The 20,964-nt window shown below is 45.3% G+C and overlaps 1 protein-coding gene across 1 annotated transcript in view; it reads left to right on the forward strand.

Annotated features, from left to right (window-relative positions):
- The window catches only part of acbd3 (acyl-Coenzyme A binding domain containing 3), a 78,618-nt gene that overhangs the window by 21,628 nt on the left and 36,026 nt on the right, over window positions 1-20,964 (forward strand). Inside the window, exons 2-3 of the mRNA XM_038798991.1 lie at window positions 6,896-7,037; window positions 14,034-14,174. Of these exons, the coding sequence (XP_038654919.1) occupies window positions 6,896-7,037; window positions 14,034-14,174 (283 nt within the window). The remainder of the gene's footprint in view (window positions 1-6,895; window positions 7,038-14,033; window positions 14,175-20,964) is intronic.

A 20,964-nucleotide genomic window follows, 5' to 3' on the forward strand; every position in this document is an offset into this window, starting at 1 on the left:
CATGAATACGGAGGAAGTAGAGGGATATGGACTGAGTAAGGGCAGAAGGTTTTTTTTTTAGCTGGGGCATCATGATTAGCACAAGCTTGGAGGGCCGAAGGGTCTGTTCCTGTGCTGTACAGTTCTTTGTCTTTGATTTGGAGCTGCCTTTAGAGAAGGGAGGATCTAGAGAAGCTGTGATTGTTCTCCTTGGAGGAAGGAAGGGTGACGTGCTGAGCGTCAAATTGTTTGGTCATCTTTTACTATCAAAACTGAGGCAAAACTGTTTCCACTAGCAGGAGGGTCAGTAACCATAGGATGCAGATTTAAGATGATCAATTATGGCAAGTTACGGGAATTTCTTTTACTTAGTCAGTTGTTATAATCTGGCATCCACTGTCTGTCAAGATGATGGAAGCAGATTCGGGAGTAAATTTCTGAAAGTAATTTTGTGTATATTTGAAATGGAAATGTTTGCAAGACAGTGGGCTCGAAGCAGGGACTGAAACTAATTGGCCAACACTGGACTCCGTGGCTTCCAATTCTACTGCAATATTTGGTTTACCATTTTCGAAAAATCTAGCATCCACAAATATTTCACAACTTTCTTGAGGCTGGGTGGCATGTGGCGCAATGGTTAGTACTGGGACTGTGGCACTGAGTACCCGGGTTCGAATCCCGGCCCTGGGTCAATGTCCATGTGGAGTTTGCACATTTCTCCCCATGTCTGCGTGGGTTTCACACCCACAACCCAAAGATGTGCTGGTTAGCTGCATTGGCCACACTAAATTGCCCCTTAATTGGAAAAGAAAAATAATTGGCTACTCTAACTTTATTTTTAAAAATGGATTGTGCAAAGGTACCACTAGTGGTATTTCCCCAGTGCTTTGAGGTGCCTGCTGTCCAAGTCTTCAAAGCATATAAGCAACCGGAGATAACTTCTGCTTAGTAAAGCATGCCCTTGGTCTTGGGTTTGTGACCTTGGTACTGAAACGTTACTTTGTGATCTTGGTACTAAAACGTTACTTTCCTCAGTTCGCCAAACTGGCATTGTGGAGATGATGAATTTTGTTGTCCGTATCTGCTTTTGTTGAGAGGAGATTCTCAAGATCTAGGAAACGGTTCCCAGAATCTCACTGTTGTGCTACGAGAGCTGGTTGAAACAGGATCTTTGTTTTCTGGGTGTTTAGTGAAAGACCCATTTTCTTGTAAGCTTTAGAGATGGAGTCGGCAATGTCCTGGAACTCAGTTTCTGAGTGACCATCCATACAAGCGCCATGTGCAGACTGCAGCTCAATGACTGAAGTTGGGAGTGATTTTGGTTTTGGATTGAAGGTTCTGTAGGTTGAACAGTTTTCTGTCTGGTGTACAAATTATCTCCATACGTTTTTTTAAAAAAAATTTAGAGTACCCAATTCACTTTTTCGAATTAAGGGGTAATTTAGTGCATCCAATCCACCTACCCTGCACATCTTTGGGTTGTGGGGGCAAAACCCACGCAGACACGGGGAGAATGTGCAAACTCCACACGGACAGTGACCCAGAGATGGGATCGAACCTGGGACCTTGGCACTGGGAGGCAGCAGGGCTAACCCACTGCGCCACCGTGCTGCCCTAAATGATCTCCATACCAGTGGGAAGTTAGCAGTATTGCAGTGAGGAGGGCTGGTGTGCTGATAAACCCTTGTTTGACCACTGTCATCACTGAGATAGGATCTGTGGTAGTTCCATTGGTGAGATTTACAGTTCGCATGTCATCATGGAGCAAGTGGAGGAGAGTGACAGATATCTTGGGGCAGCCAAATAGGAGGGTTAATCAGGGTAGAGAAATTAAGATGGGCCAATGATTTGCCACAGACTATCTGGTAAAGCCTTTTATAGTACCTTCTATTGCAGTTATGTCAACACAGATGGATTTTGCTGGGGGTTATGCAGCTCAGTCCCTACATCAGATGGTGCAATCAAGGGTGGCACCCATGAAATACCACTAGTGGTACCTTTGCACAATTCATTTTAAAAAATAAAGTTAGAGTAGCCAATTATTTTTCTTGTGGTTAGCATTGCTGCCTCACAGCGCCAGGCACTGGGTTCAATTCCGATCCCAGGTGACTGTGTGGAGTTTACACGTTCTCCCAATGTCTGCATGGGTATCCTCCGGATGCTCCGGTTTCCTCCCACAGTCCAAATATGTGCCGATTAGGTGGATTGGCCAAGAGCAATTGCCCCTTAGGGTGGGGTTCCAGGCATAGGTCAGGGGATTGGGCCTAGGTGGGGAGGTCTTTTGGAGGGTTGGCGCAGACTCGATGGGCTGAATGGCCTCCTTCTGCACTGGAGAGATTCTCTGATTCTACAATCACCACGGAGTTGGCTGGTGCTGTAGAGAGAGCTGCTCCAAGAGAAATACAAATGAGGAATGACTCGCACTTTACTCTGGACATGACAGAAATCTATGGCAAGGGTGACAATATTGCTTCAAAAACTACTAAACACATTGTGTTAAAACTAAAAAGTTCTGCATGAAGGGCCATTGAACCAGATTCTTGTGCGCTGGCAATAAATTAAATCCCAGAGCTTTCAAATTTAATTTGCCTTTCAAATGGAGAAGTAGAGGCAGGAGCTAGGGCTTTTCTCTTTGGAGCGGAGGAGGATGAGAGGCAACTTAATAGGGGTTTATAACATGATGAGGGGGATAGATAGAGTGGACGTTCAGAGACCATTTCCTCGGGTGGTTGTAGCTGTTACAAGGGGGCATAATTAGAAGATTCAGGGTGGGAGATATAGGAGGGATGTCCGAGGTAGGTTCTTTACTCGGAGAGTGGTTAGGATGTGGAATGGACTGCCTGCTGTGATAGTGGAGTCGGATACTTTAGGAACTTTCCAGCGGTTATCGAATAGGCACATGGAGCACATCAGAATGACAGGGAGTGGGATAGCTTGATCTTGGGTTCGGACAAGGCTCGGCACAACATCGAGGGCCGAAGGGCCTGTTCTGTGCGGTACTGTTCTATGTTCTATAAGATTCCAGAACAATGAAATTGTGAAGTGGGACAAGTGAGCTGTTGCACGAGGGCCATGGTAAATCCAGCAGGATTTGATGCCCGGGTATTTCACTGAAACCACACAGAGGCAATGAAAGTGAGAGGTTCTGAGCAAGGCCATAAGTACATGTGTCTCCAGTTCCGAGAGGTGGTTTAGGGATGGTGGGGAAGTGGATGTGAAAGGCACCAATGGTGGTGGGAATGTAAGGAGAGAAGAGACAAGAAGCAGGTCAAAGAAGCAGGTCGAGAAGCAGCTACTCACTACCTCTGCACATCACCTTTTGCCAGAAAAGCCATCTGGAAATGGCAACCAAACTACCTTTGGTTGCAACAACTGATGCAACATAGTTGTTTCAACACAGAAGGCCACTCAACCCACTATGCCCAGGCTGGCTATCACAAGAAGCCACTCCCCTGTACATTCTTCCTTTTCAGATATTTAGAAAATATACAAATGTTTAGGGCACAGAAGGCCATTCTGCCCATCGTGGCTGCACCAACTGAAAAATGAGCCAGCACAGGGCACATCCTGTGGGGCTGGTTTAGCACACGGCTAAATCACTGGCTTTGTAAGCAGACCAAGGCAGGCCAGCAGCACGGTTCAATTCCCGTACCAGCCTCCCCGGACAGGCGCCGGAATGTGGCGACTAGGGGCTTTTCACAGTAACTTCATTGAAGCCTACTCGTGACAATAAAGCGATTTTCATTTTTCATGTCAGGCATGCAAACAGCATGCTCTTAAAGTATTCCTGAAGAGGTGAAACATCTCCTGCCCCCTTCCCCACCAGGCTTGAGTGTGACAAAAGGTTCATTCGGGAAAGCACTGGACACATTGAGAGATTTGTCAGAAACATGCAAGTAGCAAGTTGAGACATTGGCGAGAGTGTACAACCCTCTAAGCAGTTCATCTACCTGCCCCCTTCAAACACCACCTACCTTGCATGTAGCAGAGTTAACAGAGAGCACTTACGAGCTCCTTGGAGCCCCTTGAACTAGCATTGAAACTAGTTTTGAGGGACTGCCTATGGTGATAAATCATAAGTTTAAAATTATTATCAAAATAAGGACAGAATTTAAAATGGATCCAATTATCCCTGACCTTCTACCCGTATTCCATTTTAAGAGTACATTTTGTCTTTACTCTCTTAAAATCCAGAGATTTCTATAGTTTAATTGTTTTCTTTTTCCTTCCTCTCTCAGATGAATTTGTATATTCAAAGTGTTAACAAACTATTGAACAGCGTGCGTGGCAGATCAATGGCCCCATTCTATATTCAACAAATGTTCAGCTCAGCTCAGTGCCCTCTCACCACTTTGTTGATAATCTCATGCTATTTTTAAAGATTAGCAAAAACTAATAAATTAATTTTGGAGTGTTGAATTGCATTGTGGAACTTCATGCGTTGGGTCTCCGGATGAATTGGACAGTTGAATTCGATCTGGGACTCAGATGATTTGCTCCGGATAATGTGAATCGTCTTGTTTTATTTCCCAGACACTGATGGTTCTGAGAATTTATGGAAGTGCCAGTCAGAATTTCAGGACTTAATAAGGCACTTTACAGCAGTGGGGTACTTTTGAAATGGAGCCACTTTGTTGGCAATGTGGCAGCCAATTTGCACACAGAAGTTTCCAGAAACAGAATGTTGATGACTCGATATGCTTTAATAATATTGATTGCAAGATAATTATTGGTCAAGGAGAAGCCGTTAAATTGTTGCCAAAAACTCACGAATGTCCTCACCAGGTCTAGCTTTTAGTATCACTCCGTGAGTGGGCGGAGATGGTGGCACAGTGGCAATGTCACTGGAGTGGTAATCCAGTCCCCACAACACTAGCCCAGGCTAGTGTTGTGGGGACATGGGTTCAAATCCCACCATGGCAGCTGGTGGAATTTAAATTCAATGAATAAACATCTGAAATTGGAAGTTGGTTTCATGGTCACCATCACAGGCTATCAATTGTTGTAAAAAGCCCATAATATTAATAATCACTTATTGTCACAAGTAGGCTTCAATGAAGTTACTGTGAAAAGCCCCTAGTCGCCACATTCCGCCGCCTGTTTGGGGAGGCCGGTATGGGAATTGAACCTGCGCTGCTGGCCTTGTTCTGCTTTCCAAACCAGCTGTTTAGCCCACTGTGCTAAACCATGCCCTTGAGAGAAGGAAATCTGCTGCTCTACCTGGTCTGGCTCACCTTAATGTGGTTGACTCTTCACTGTCATTTTAAATGGTTGAACAAGCCACTCAGTTAGAACATAGAACATAGAACAGTACTGCACAGAACAGGCCCTTCGGCCCTCAATGTTGTGCCGAGCCATGATCACCCTACTCAAACCCACGTATCCACCCTATACCCGTAATCCAACAACCCCCCCCCATTAACCTTACTTTTTTTAGGACACTACGGGCAATTTAGCATGGCTAATCCACCTAACCCGCACATCTTTGGACTGTGGGAGGAAACCGGAGCACCCGGAGGAAACCCACGCACACAGGGGGAGGACGTGCAGACTCCACACAGACAGTGACCCAGCCGGGAATTGAACCTGGGACCCTGGAGCTGTGAAGCATTTATGCTAACCACCATGCTACCCTGCTGCCCATAAGTTAACGGGGAATTAGGGCTGGCAGCAAATGCTGGCCTTGCCAGCAACACCCAAGAGCTATGGGGGAAAAAATGTAAAATTATCTTCGCACAGTTGTGTCAAACATTTCTGTCCGCCTTGCCTTTCCAGAAAAGTCCACATCTCAAGAATATGTTTTTTTACATTTGTTCATGAGACATCGGTGTCATTGGCAGCGCATTTGAGATTGCGCCCCCTCAAAAAGTGCGAATGGTTTCTCCTTAACTGTCCCCTTGAAACCGGCTGAATGAGAACGCTAGAGTGATGGAGAAGTAGAAAGTGGTATTAAAATAAAAGAAAGCAACATACAACCATTATCCAGAGACTTCATCAAGCTCATGCACAACAGATAACATTGTTCAGATGAATTTAGAGTTATGTTGCAGAATGCAATTATTGGGGTGATTGTTATCACCAAGCACACTCTGACTTAATGTGGGAAAAGCTGTTCCTGGGACCAGTTTCTTTCACCCACCTGCCTGTGTACCGCTAACTTGGACTGAGCTTGGATACATTGTTTTTTCCACTCCTTTTCTAGCCCCCCCATCAGAATTCCTTTGTCTCGGTTGTTGCACCAATTGTTCACAATTGCTCTATTAAGATGGCACCAAACTTTTGATTTACCTCTGAAGTCTGCTTTTCCACTTTAAATCTGGTTACTGCAGCTGTCTCTTTCATTTCTAACACTTTGCCTGCTTTTCCCTCGAATTCTCCTCTGAACAGTACCGTATCCAACTTCTTGGTCTCTGTTCCCTTAACATCAGTCATGGAATAAAATCCCTAGAGTGCAGGAAGCCAGTCGGCCCATCGTGTCTGCACTGATCCTCTGAAATAGCACTCTACCTAAGCCCACTTCCCCCAGCATATCCCCGTAGTGAACAGTGGCAAGACAATGCAAGCAAATACCATGTTTATCTTGGCATCTGCAGTGGAGGTGAAAGGAATCAGTCAAACCATCTTATCATTTCTTCTCCCGCCATTTCCTCTTTGTGAAGACGTGTCCAGTTTCTGCTTAAGAAAGTCAATGACGGCACAATGGGAACTATTTTCTAATTGTGGAACCAAGGCAGACTCTGTCACCACCCCACTCAGCTGCAAAACAATACTCAACATTGACCTTTCAACTATTGTGAACTTCTGTAACCAGCAAAGACCAGGATGTAAACAAAACAGTGAGCAGGTCCGTTGATTTATGAGTACGGTGAGGCGCACGATAAAAGAAAAATATTAACTGTGTATCTTTCCTTTACAGAAAAAGACGGAAAAGCTTTCCACCCAACATATGAAGAGAAACTGAAGTTTGTTGCTCTGCATAAACAGATTACGGTTGGTCCGTACAGTCCTGACTCGTGTCCAGAAGTTGGCTTCTTTGATGTTCTTGGCAATGACAGGAGGTAATTGTGATCCAATTCTGAATGGTTATTTCAGAGCTGTATTCTCCAAACTGTAGTGTTCATCGGGCTACTCAGTGTTTGTTTAAAAACAAGAAAACCCTTTTTTGGTTCCTTTAACTTGGGCGTACAGATCAAACTATAGTCGCCATCAACACATACAGACCCCTCCCCCCAACTCCCCTAATGTTCGATGTGATCCAATTCTCAAAAGTGCATAATGAATAACGCCCATGAATTGTAGAACCCCTCCATCCTTCCCCTCAGTTCAAATTTGACCTTTTCAAGCATTACGAATTCCAGCAGGTCCCCCACCACGCCAGGGCACAGGGTGGAGAGGTTGATCTCCACCCTAACAGGATCTGCCTTCGATCAATGAGGCGAAGGCTACAACATCTGCCTCCACGCCCATTTCCAACCCCGGCTGGTCCAACACCCCAAATATGGCCTCCCGAGGGCCCGAGTCCAGTTTCACGTTCACCACATTAGAGATTACCCTAAACACCTCCTTCCAGTAATCCTCCAACTTTGGACAGGACCAAAACGTATGAATGTTTTTTGCATGGTTTGCTGGGCCTCCTCCGCAACATGCACACAACTTCTACTCCCTCAAAGAGCTGGCTCATCCTCGCCCTTGTAAGGTGCGCTCTGTACACCACCTTCAGCTGTATCAGCCCCAACCTCACGCACGAGGTGGAGGCGTTCACCCTCTGGAGCACCTCACACCAGAACCCCCCCCCCCCTCCATATTCTCTCCCAACTCTTCCTCCCACTTTGCCTTGATCCCTTCTAGTGGCACCTACTCCTCCTCCAAAATAGCCCTGTAAGCTGCCAATACTACCCTCTTCTCCAGTCCCCCTGTCGTCAGCACCTCCTCCAGCAATGTGGAAGCCAGCTCTACTGGGGAGCTCTGTATCTCCTTTCTGGCAAAGCCTCAAACCTGTATGTATCTAAATATTTCCCCCTGCTACAGCCCATACTTCGCTCCCAGCTCCTTCAATCCTGCAAAACGACCCCCAAGAAACAAATCTCTTAGTGTTCTAATTCCTTTCTCCTCCCATCTCCGAAAATTTCCGTCCCACTTCCCTGGCTCAAATCTATGGTTCCCCTGAATTTCCCTTGACCCTGCCCCCAAACTGAAGTCTGGCAAAACTGTTTTCAAATTCTCAACCAAGCTATTACTACCGGACTCCCTGAGTATCTCCCCGGAGCTGTCGGGAGTGGCGCTATTGCTTGTGCCTTCAATCCTGACAGGCTACACACACTCTCCTCCATCTGACCCATTGGGAGCCGACCCCTCATTGCCACATTTTTGAGCAGTTTCTATCCTAGAACAATAGATTTCTCTGGAGAGAGAAGTTGATTTAACGTCTCAGATAACTGAACTGAGACATTAACTTTGTTGCTGCCAGACTGCTGAGTATTTCCAGCATTCTGTTTTCAGAAGAGTTTGGCATTCACAGTACTTCACTCAGACTATTGCAGTGTTGCTTCAATACTGTGTGGGGTGAATGATTAATGAGGAGCTGTTCAAAATTAATTGACTTTTTTATGATTAGACTATGGGTTGATTCCAACATCGATCCTCAGTACCATCCCTACAACGGTGGTTTTCATACTACTTCAATCGGGGATCTTGCAAAATTTAGTGCATCCTTGTTCCAATTTCACCTGCCCGTAGGAAAATAAGGCTTCTGAACATATTCTTTTTGTTTTAAATTAGTATGAAACAGCAGAAGTGATGTGGATCATATGCAGCAAAGAGTATGGAATAAGATAGAGGTGATGACATAGTGGTAAGGTCACTAGACTAGTAATCCAGATACCCAGTTTCTTCCTCCGGAGACCTGGGTTCAAATTCAATTATTAAAATCTGGAATTGAAAGCTAGACTCTGTAATGGTGACCATGAAACTATCGTCGATTGTTGGAAAAAAACATATTGTTTCATAATGTCCTTTAGGGAAGGAAATCTTCCATCTTTGCCTGGTCTGGCCTACATGTCACTCCAGAGCCACAGAAATATGGTTGACTCTGAACAGGCCTATACAATAGCCCAGCAAACCACTCAGTTCAGGGGCAATTAGGGATGGCTAGCGATGCCCATCAAATAATTTAAAGAAAAGAACTCTAGGTTCTTGGCTTGTGGTGTGGCGAGTGCTACATCTTAAACAGGTAGAAGTCTAACCATGCCAACCTGCTGTTGTCCACAGAGTCCAGTTTGAATGGATATGTGCTTTCCGTACAGTAAACAAGCTGAATTTAAGAACAGGACATTGCATTAGCAGCCATCTGCTGCAAACCCAACTGACTTACATTTGTGAAACCTTTTCATTTCCTTTTTCGCTCTCTTGCTTCTCCATCGTGGCCCTAATCAAACTGGAATGGTGAAACCTCTGTTGCCAAAGTGTTAATTAAACACTCGTTGCAGTAAGCAGCCAGAGAGGAAAAATCACAATTACCTGCTGCCAAATGGCTGTTAAGAGTGGTGGCTGTGCAGAGAGGCTTCACAGGCCATACCTGGCCCCTATAGTATCTCGGAGAAGCCTAATCTACACTCACCAAGCCTTTGACAGCACCTTCGCAACCTACAACCTCAACCACATTGCAGGACAAAGGCAGCAGATCCATGGGAACAACACCACTTGCAAGGTTCCCTCCAAGCTTCGTACCATCCTGAGTTGGAAATATATTGCCATTCCTTTACAGTCACTGGGTCAACATTCTGGAATTCTATCCCTAACAGCATTGTGGGTGTACATACACCCGATGATGGTAGTGGTTCAAAAACACCGCTCATCTGCCCCATTTCAAAAATAATTAGCAATGGACAACAAATTCTGGCCTAGCTAGTAGTACATGTGTCACATTAAATAAATGATGATTTTTTTTTTAATGACCATTTCTTAAGCTCTAAGAAACACAGGATGGCAAGACTTTGATTTCTAACTGTATGAGACTGATTATTCTTCACGCCAAGAATACACACAATATTCTGTTTTCATTATTCTTTGCTGTATTGGATGTACTACAATTAAATTATTTCTCTTGTTTCTCACTAATTTTTTAAAAAACCAGTATATCAGAGCTCATTAGATCCTTAAAAATAGGAGTAGGAGTCAGCATTCACTAAGTCTGTTCTGCCATTCAATACGATCTCGGTTAATTTTATTGTGGCCTTAACCCGGCTCTCCCGTCTGTCCCCCATAATCTCTGACCCCCCCCCCCCCCCCCAGTAGATACAAAATACGTCTCGCTCGGCATTGTATATATTTAATGACCCAGCCTCCACTACTCTGGGGAAGAAAATTCCAATGTTTTAATGATCCTCTGAGCGAAGAAATTTCTTCTGGTCTCCATATTAAATGGAAGATCGTTTATTTTGATGCTCCCCTAGTTCTAGATTCCCCCCCACGAGTGGAAACATCCTCTCGGCATCCACCCCGTCAAGCCCCCCTCCGATTCAGCCGACTTAACCTTCTCTGAACTGCTAATGCAATTGTATCCTTTCTTAAATAGAGAGACCAAGACTGTACATTGTAGTCTTGCTTTGGTCTCACCAATAACCAATGCAACTGTAACTAAACGGTCCTACTTTTATATTCCATACCCCTGACAATAAATAATACCATTCCATTTGCCCTCCTAATCACTTGCTGTACAGCATTCTTAAATGTTGTGATCCATGTAACAGGACACACTCTGTACCTCATTGGTCTGCAATCTCTCTCCATGTAAATAATATGCCGTGTTTTTTATTCTTCCTGTCAAAATGGACAAGTTCACCCGTTTCCCACATTATACTCCCACCTGAAAATTTTGCCCAACAAAAATGGAAAACACTGGACAATCTCAGCAGGTCTGACAGCATCTGTGGAATGAGAAGGGAGCTAACGTTTTGAGTCATAAAATAATGAAGGGAATAGATAGGATAGATGCGGGCAGGTTGTTTCCACTGGCGGGTGAAAGCAGAACTAGGGGGCATTGCCTTAACATAAGGGGAGGTAGATTTAGGACTGAGTATAGGAGGAACTTCTTCACCCAAAGGGTTGTGAATCTATGGAATTCCTCGCATAGTGAAGCAGTTGAGGCTCCTTCATTAAATGTTTTTAAGATAAAGATAGATCGTTTTTTGAAGAATAAAGGGATTAACGGTTATGGTGTTCGGGCGGGAAAGTGGAGCTGCGTCCACAAAAGATCAGCCATGATCTCATTGAATGGCGGAGCAGGCTCAAGGGGTCAGATGGCCTACTCCTGCTCCTAGTTCCAATGAGTCTGGGTGACTCAAAAGAACAAAGGACAATACAGCACAGGAAAAGGCCCTTCGGCCCTCCAAGCCTGTACTGGTCATGATACCATCCTTTGCCAAAACCCTCAGCACTTCCTAGTGCCGTCTCCCTCCATACCCCGCCCTCTCCCTCCATACCCCGCCCCCTCCCTCCATACCCCGCCGACCCCCTCCCTCCATACCCCGCCGACCCCCTGCCTCCATACCCCGCCGACCCCCTGCCTCCATACCCCGCCGACCCCCTGCCTCCATACCCCGCCGGCCCCCTCCCTCCATACCCCGCCGGCCCCCTCCCTCCATACCCCGCCGGCCCCCCTCCCTCCATACCCCGCCGGCCCCCTCCCTCCATCCCCCGCCGGCCCCCTCCCTCCATACCCCGCCGGCCCCCTCCCTCCATACCCCGCCGGCCCCCTCCCTCCATACCCCGCCGGCCCCCTCCCTCCATACCCCGCCGGCCCCCTCCCTCCATACCCCGCCGGCCCCCTCCCTCCATACCCCGCCGGCCCCCTCCCTCCATACCCCGCCGGCCCCCTCCCTCCATACCCCGCCGGCCCCCTCCCTCCATACCCCGCCGGCCCCCTCCCTCCATACCCCGCCGGCCCCCTCCCTCCATACCCCGCCGGCCCCCTCCCTCCATACCCCGCCGACTCTAAAATGACCCATTTATACCTATTCAGCCACTAATTTTTGCAGAATTGTTTTCTTTAGCTTCCTTTGCCATGGATGGTACATCCTTCCCCGAGAGTTTTTCTTTTTCACTGGAGCATATCTTTGCTAAGCAATATGAAATATCTCCTTAAATGTCTTCCACTGCATCTCTACTGACTTCTTCTTTAACCTACTTTCCCAGTCCACTTTAGCCAGCTCTACCTCCATGCCCTCAAAATTGCCCAAATGAATGCGAAATTGAGTCAAGTTATGATCACTGTTACCTAGGGGCACCTTTATTATGCGATCTTTAATCCTAATTAATAGATCTACAATACCTTGCTCTCTGGTTGGTGCTAGAACATGCTGCTCTAAGAAAAAGATTTTGTGAACTCATCTTCCAGACAATTTGCCAATCTGATTTGTCCAATCTATATGTATATTGGAATCACCAATTATTATTGCTGTGCCTTTTTCACAAGCCCCCACTATTTCTTTCTTTTTAAAATAAATTTAAAGTACCCAATTAATTTTTTTTCAATTAAGGGGCAATTTAGTGCGTCCAATCTACCTACCCTGCACATCATTGGGTTCTGGGGGCTAAACCCACGCAAACACGGGGAGAATGTGCAAACTCCACACAGACAGTGACCCAGAGCCGGGATCGAACCTGGGACCTCGGCGCCGTGAGGCAACAGGGCTAACCCACTGCGCCACCATGCTGCCCAAGCCCCAATATTTCTTGTCACACATTCCATCCTACAGGTTGTGCGTGTAATCTAGGGTGTCATTTCTGCATTGCCAGAAGTGTGTCTTTTAGATGAGCTGTTCAATCAAACGCCTGCCCTGTAAATCATTTGGATTTTGAAAAGTCTTGTTGATAGCTAGGATCTTAGAGATCACATGGCACTATTTTGATGATCAAGGAGAAATGGACGATGCAGTAGCACTGTGGTTAGCACTGCTGCTCACAGCACAAGGGACCTGGGTTCGATTCTAGCTTTGGGTAATTGCATGTCTGTGTGGAGTCTGCATGTTCTCCCTGTGTGTGCGTGGGTTTCCTCCGGGTGCTCCAGCTACCTCCCATAGTCCAAAGATGTGCAGGTTAGGTGGATTGGCCATGTTAATTGCCCCTTCGTGTTCAAAACGGTAGGTGAATTTACTGGATTACAGGGATAGGGTGGGGGCATGGACCTAGGTAGGGTGCTCTTTCAAGGGGTTGGTGCAGACTCAATGGGCCAAATGTAATCCTGTCCTGTTGGGATTCCATTATTTTTTTATATAAGCTTAAATTTCCCTTCCAAGCCAATTCACTTGCAATTCAGTTGAAATGCTTGAGACAGCTTTGATCAGGCGGCGCTTGGGTAGCATTTCTCCTTAATCAGCGTGCCAAAGGCAGATTAGCTGATCTCATCGTGCTGGTTGTGGGATCCGCACTGTACCCAATAGCTTGGGTGATTTCAGGTCATAATAATCTGTATTTAGCTTGGAGGATTCTGGCAGGGGTTTGCCAAGGCAATGTCCAAGGTGATAGGTACGCAGGTGGTGCTGAGTCCAGAGATAGCGATCTTTGGAGTATCAGAAGAGCCGGGAGTTCAGGGATTGAAAGAGGCCAGCGTTTTGGCCTTTGCCTCCCTGGTAGCCCGGTGACGGATCCTTTTAATATGGAGGGACTTGAAGCCCCCGAGTGTGGAGACTTGGGTCAGTGACATGGCTGGGTTTCTCAAGCTGGAGAAAATAAAGTTTGCCTTGAGGGGGTCATTGCTGGGGTTCTCTCGGAGGTGGCAGCCGTTCGTCGACTTTCTCGGGGAAAATTAACATGTCAGCAGAAGCAGCAGTCTGAAGGGATGTACAGAAGGGTTAGGAGGGAAATGTCTAGTTTACCATGTTGATGTTTATGTTATTATTGTTTTGTTTGTTGTTATAAAAATTTTGCAAATGCTTCAATAAAAATATTTGTAAAAAATTATCTGTATTTGAAGCACTATGGAATGCTCAAAATTTGGTAATGTATTATATGAGAGCATGTCTTTCTTTTGTCACTGTGCTAATGTTTCTCATCAGGAGAGAATGGACTGCCCTGGGCAATATGAAGAAAGAAAATGCCATGGTGGAGTTTGTCCAGTTACTGAACAAATGCTGCAGTCTGTTTGAACCATATGTCACATCCCATAAAATCGAGAAGGAAGAGCAGGAAAGGAAGAGGTAAGAGAAGTATTATCCTTCTTTACATGATAGTGAATTAATAAGGGAACGACTGTTAAGGACATGATCAGTCAAGCAGTCCAGGTCAGCTATTTCCCTGAACCAGTCTATCACATAAACAACCACGTTTTAGACCTACAGCAAAAGTATTGCTGAAGCACAAATTCATAATACGTAATGTTGTGTGGGTAGTACTCCCACCTGTGTCAGGAGATTTTGTATTCAAGTGCTACGTCAGAAATTGACCGCAGTATCTAGGCTGAAACTCCCTGTGCAGTACTGCATTGTCAGAATTGGCATCTTTCAGGTTAAACAGCAGCTCCATCTGCCATCTCGGGTGGATGTAAACAATCCCATGGGCCTTTTATGAAAATGTGCAGGAGAGTTCAATGTCTGGTAAATATTTATTCTTCAGTCAGCTTTGCTGATACTAGGTAATGTCACATTACTGTTTGGGCACTTTGCTGTGTGCAAAGTGGCTGCCATTCCCTACATTACGGCAGTGACTACTCTTTGAAAGTATGTCAGTGTCTAAGTGCTGTGGGACATCCTAGGTTCGTGAAAGGCACTATAGAAGTGCAAGTTCTTTTGTCCTCTTTCATTTGTCCAGTTAAAATGAATGATGCAATAAACTCTTAAATCTTCCTGCTTTTATTATTTGCAGAGGTTTCATTCCTTGTACGTTTAAGTTGAAGTGCATGTGTTGTTAGTGCACAGCTGACGCCATCGTAGTTGAGTCAGCTACCCTCCCGTCACAAATTAGCCTTCTTAATTATAACGTTAACAAAACTGGCAGCTTTCCAGTTGTAGTTGCCTAACTACTTTGGAGGGAGCACGCGACTGGTTGCTTTCTCCAATGGCATGAGTCGAAGCAAGAAACATTCAAAATAAAAATTGGAGATTGAAGGAGAATTAAGAACACAAATCAACATTCCTTCATTGTCCCTCCCTCCTAAATAGCACTTTCACCACAAGGACTGCGGCGATTGGATTGGATTTATTTATTGTCACGTGTAGCGAGGTACAGTGAAAAGTATTTTTCTGCGAGCAGCTCAACAGATCATTAAGTGCATGGGAAGAAAAGGGAATAAAAAACAATACGTAATAGGGCAACACACGATATACAATGTAAATACAAAAGCACTGGCATCGGATGAAGCATACAGGGTGTAGTGTTAATGAGGTCAGTCCATAAGAGGGTCATTTAGGAGTCTGATAACAGCGGGGAAGAAGCTGTTTTTGAGTCTGTTCGTGCGTGTTCTCAGACTTCTGTATCTCCTGCCCGATGGAAGAAGTTGGAAGAGTGAGTAAGCCGGGTGGGAGGGATCTTTGATTATGCTGCCTGCTTTCTCCAGGCAGTGGGAGGTGTAGATGGAATAAATGGATGGGAGGCAGGTTCGTGTGATGGACTGGGCGGTATTCACGACTCTCTGAAGTTTCTTGCGGTCCTGGGCCGAGCAGTTGCCATACCAGGCTGTGATGCAGCCCGATAGGATGCTTTCTATGGTGCATCTGTAAAAGTTGGTACGGGTTAATGTGGACATGCCGAATTTCCTTAGTTTCCTGAGGAAGTATAGGTGCTGTTGTGCTTTCTTGGTGATAGCGTCGACGTGGGTGGACCAGGACATATTTTTGGAGATGTGCACCCCTAGGAATTTGAAACTGCTAACCATCTCCACCTCGGCCCCATTGATGCTGACAGGGGTGTGTACAGTACTTTGCTTCCTGAAGTCAATAACCAGTTCTTTAGTTTTGCTGGCATTGAGGGAGAGAGTTTTGTCGTTACACCACTCCACTAGGTTCTCTATCTCCCTCCTGTATTCTGACTTGTCGTTATTCGAGATCCGACCCACTATGGTCGTATCGTCAGGAAACTTATAAATGGAGTTGGAACCAAGTTTTGCCACACAGTCGTGTGTGTACAGGGAGTAGAGTAGGGGGCTAAGTACGCAGCCTTGCGGGGCACCGGTAATGTGGACTATTGTGGAGGAGGTGTTGTTGTTCATTCTTATTGATTGTGGTCTGTTGGTCAGAAAATCGAGGTGGTTTTCAAGGACAGGTAGGGATGGGCAATAGACACAGCAAGCCTGTATCCCCAGAATGGTTTTATTTAATTGATGGCTATGGTCTGCCATGATCGAATATTTACAATAAACGTGTTTAAAGTTTGCGTGAGACTGGGAAACGTAATATTGCTGGCTGAGAAGTTACGAGGGGATAAAAGTGATGAGGTATGACGATATTAAGAACCTATTAATGCCCTGTCAAATATTTCACACTTCCACCCATCACACTATCTTGCCCTCTCTGTGTGATGTCCTGGGGAATTCATTAAGATGAATCCCTGTGGGCTGGAATAGATTTTCAGCATCAGTGGTCACCAAGCTATGGCAGTCAGAATGAGGAGGAGCTCTGCAGCCTCATTATTATTTAGCATATCAGACGTGTAATTCCCGCCATTTCAGAGCATTGTCATTAGCAGCGTTCAAAAGATATATAAGATGTACAGATCCAGCTATGCCATAACAACATTAATGAACGACTTTAATTATTCCAAGGTTTATTTGTCAGCCACCCAAAACTGCTTCAATCACTGTTTTCGGTCCAACAATTGTTTGTTTTTAGATCTGTAAAATTAAATGAGACAATTAACTGAGGATTGACAAACTATTGGAAAATAGCGATCATTAAATTATTACATCCAACAAGTAATCAGAAAAGGATAAAAATGAAAGAAAGATATTTTGTTAATTTGTTTACGGGATGTGAGCATCATTGGCTAGGCCAACATTCATTTCCCATCCCTAATTGCCCGTGAGGTGGTGGTGGTGGTGAACGTTTACCCTTTTAAACCACTTTAGTCCATGGGATGTAGGGACACCCACAATATTGTTAGGAAGTTCCTGTTGGGATGGAGAACAACCTCTCTACACTCTGTGCCCTGGCGTGGCGGAGGGGGGACCTGTTGGAATTCTTGACTCTTGAGCAGGTTTGAACTGAGGGGAAGGATGGAGGGGTTCGACAATTCATGGGCGTCATTCACTATGCACTTTCAAGAGTTGGATAACATCGAACATTAGTGGGGGGGTTGCTGTATGTGTTAATGGTGACTATAGGAGATTCCTGATTCCTTTTTGTTATTTGTTTCTGTTAACATGCGGGCAGTTGTTTGGGGGTTGGTGGGAGGATGGGATTGTTGTTGTTAATATGGGAATTGACATTATATTCATTACTGTTTATTGTTTATTGTTGGTGGGTGCAAATTTGGGAGAAAATTTGAAAAAGTGGAATAAAAATATTTATTTAAAAAATATATTGTTCGGAAGGGAGTTCCAGGATTTTGACCCAGCGACAGTGAATAAAGGCAATATAGTTCCAAGTCAGGATAGCGTGGGACTTGGAGGGGAACTTTACAGGTGGTGGTGTTCTTGTACATCTGCAGGTTTGGAAGGTTCTGTTGAAAGAGCCTTGGTAAGTTCCAGTGTTTCTTGTATGTATTGTCACTGTGGGGCGATGATTGGAGTGGATGGTTAATTTGGTCAATGGACCTGGTTTGCGTTGAGCTTCTTATGCTGTTGGAGCTACACTTATTCAGGCAAGCGGCGAGCATTCCATCTCCTGAATTGTGCCTTGTACATAGTGGGCAAGCTTTGGGGAGTTAGACGGTGAATTACAGAATTCCCAGCCTCTGACCTGCTCTTGTAGTCACAATATTTATATGGCTAGTCTAGTTAAGTATCTGGTAATGGTAATCACCAGGATGTTGCTGGGGATTTAGCGATGGTAATGCCATTGAATATCAAAGAGCGATGTTTAGGCGCTCTCATGTTAGGGATGGTCATTGCCTGGGACTTGAGTAGCGCAAATGTTACTTGCTAGGCCAGAATGTAGTCCAGGTCTTGCTGAACATGAACACAGACTGATTCAGTATCTGAGGAGTTGTGAATGGTGCTGAACATTGTGCAGTTATTGGCGAACTGACCACTTCTGACCTTGTATTGGATGAGCTGAAGAAGGTCTTGCCTAGGACATTACCCTGAGGGCTCAGTGATGTCCTGGAACTGAGATGACTGACCTCCAACAACCAGAACTGTCTTTCTTTGTTCTGGGTATGACTCCAAACAGTGGAGCATTTTCCCCTGACTCCAGTTTAGCTAGGGCCATACTCTGTCAAATGCTGCCTTGATGTCAAGGGCAGTCACTCTCACCTCACCTCTGGCAATCAGCTCTTTTGTCCATGTTTGAATCAAGGCTGTAATGAGGTCAGAACCCAAACTGAGTGCCCATGAGCACTGTTGATACTCCTTCCATCACTTTGCTGATAAACTATAGACAGATGGGATGGTAACTGGCCACCTACTTTATGGATGAGACATAAATGGGCAATTTTCCACACGGGTAGATGCCAGAGTTGTGCTTGTACTGGAACAGCTTAGCCAGAAGTTCAACTAATTCTGGAACACAGGTGTTTGGTGCTGTTGTAGAAATGTTGTCGGGGCCTGTAGCCGTTCCAGTATCTGGCGCCTTCAGCCATTTCTTGACACCATGAGGAGTGATCAAAGGGTTTTCTGATTGGAAAAGTCCAGAGTCCAGGAAGAAAGGGGAACAAATAGGCTAACTGGTTGATGGGTCAGCAGCGCGAATATAAAAAAGACGAGTACTACTTGATTCTGTAGGGCAGTGGTGCCCAACCTTTTATCTGTCACAGCGCACCTTTACTATAAAAATATTGATGCACACCTCCGCTATTCTTCAACTGAGCTGATCTTCAGCAAAAAAAAGTCTTTTAACTCTTTTTTTAAAAAAGCATAAAAGCACATCAAGCTACTATTTAATGCAATTTTAATTAATTTAAGAATAAAAGCATTATCACCATTAGCATGGGAAATACAATATTTTATTCAAAATGTACATGATTCAGAAGTGTTTTCCATTGAAGGTTCCATTGTTTTTACGTCTACATTCAAACCATCCTCCAGTCCTGTGTAGTCGTGCCCGAATGTAGAATACATAGCACTCGCATATACATATGGCAATGTTCCATATACATAAATACATAGGAGCAGGAGGCGGCCTTTTGGCCCTTTGAGCCTGCTCCGCCATTCATCACTATCATGGCTGTTTGTCCAACTCAATAGCCTAATCCTGCTTTCTCCCCATAGCCTTTGATCCCATTCTCCCCAAGTGCTATATCCAGCCGCCTCTTGAATATATTCAATGTTTTAGCATCAACTACTTCCTGTGGTAATGAATTCCACAGGCTCACCACTGTTTGTGTGAAGAAATGTCTCCTTATCTCTGTCCGAAATGGTTTACCCTGAATCCTCAGGCTGTGACCCCTGGTTCTGGACACGCCCATTGTTGGTAACATCTTCCCTGCATCTACCCTGTCTAGTCCTGTTCAAATTTTATAAGTCTCTATGAGATCCCCTCATTCTTCTGAACTCCAGTGAGAACAATCCCAACCTAGTCAATATCTCCTCATATGTCAGTCCCGCCATCCCTGGAATCAGCCTGGTAAACCTTCGCTGCACTCCCTCGAGAGCAAGAACATCCTTCCTGCACATCCAAACTGCACACAATACTCCAGGTGTGACCTCACCAAGGCCCTGTATAATTACAGCAACACATCCCTGTTTCTATACTCAACCTCTCGCAATGAAGGCTAACATACCATTAGCCTTCTTTACCGCCTGCTGCAGCTGCATGCTTACCTTCAGCGACTGGTGCACAAGGATACCCAGGTCCTGCTGCACACTCCTCTCTCCCAATTTACAACCATTCAGGTAGTAATCCGCCTTCCTGGTTTTGCTTCCAAAGTGAACAACCTCACACTTATCCAAATTATACTGCATCTGCCGTTGATTTGCCCACTTGCCCAACCTGTCCGGATCTTGCTGTAGGATCCCAGCATCCTCGTCACAATTCACCCTCCCACCCAACTTAGTATCATCTGCAAACTGAAAAGAACTCATTAATTCCTACTCTGTTTCTTCTCTGCCAACCTGTTTTCTATCCACCTCAATACATTTTCCCCAATCCCATGCGCTTTAACTTTGCACAATTATCTCTTGTGTGGCACTGTGTCACCAAGGTGATAATGAACATCAGTTAATATACTGTTTTGTTAGGCGTTCAGGGATAAACGTTGGCCACTACACAAGGGGAACTGCTCTTGTGCCATTAGATCGTTTCCATTGGAAAGGGTAGCCCTGGGTTCGAATTGAATCTCCTCTGCAAGATGGCACCGCTGGCTATGCAGCTCCCCTCTCAATCAGACATAGCACAAGTAAAGAAAACTGCAAAAGTTTTGACGTTAAATACTCCCAAACCAGAATAATAAGTCAATAGTGCAATTGCACCCGAGTTCTTGTATAAATTACATTCTACCAGAACTTAACCATTCCTTGCTTTATCTTATCTTATTTTAATCAGAATGTTATTTGGCAGAAGGAACTAAGCTATTTACCCTTCTTAATGAAAAGCCTGAGTTGCTATCCATGCCTCTGAAATTTGTTTTTCCTCATTCAATTAAAGCAACTTTCATTTTTTTAAATTTAGAGTACCCAATTCTTTTATTTACTGGGCTGCCAACGCAGCGATGGTGCGTAAGTGGGTAATGGACGGGGAGGGGGCAGCATGGAAGAGGTTGGAGATGGCATCCTGTGTGGGTACGAGCCTGGAAGCGCTTGCAACGGCGCCGCTGCCGCTCCCTCCGACGAGGTATCCCACGAGCCCGGTGGTGGCAGCTACCCTCAAGGGGGCAATGGAGGCGGCACAGGGGGGAGGT

The sequence above is a fragment of the Scyliorhinus canicula genome, chromosome 6, assembly GCF_902713615.1.
Source record: "Scyliorhinus canicula chromosome 6, sScyCan1.1, whole genome shotgun sequence".
Lineage (NCBI taxonomy): Eukaryota > Metazoa > Chordata > Chondrichthyes > Carcharhiniformes > Scyliorhinidae > Scyliorhinus > Scyliorhinus canicula.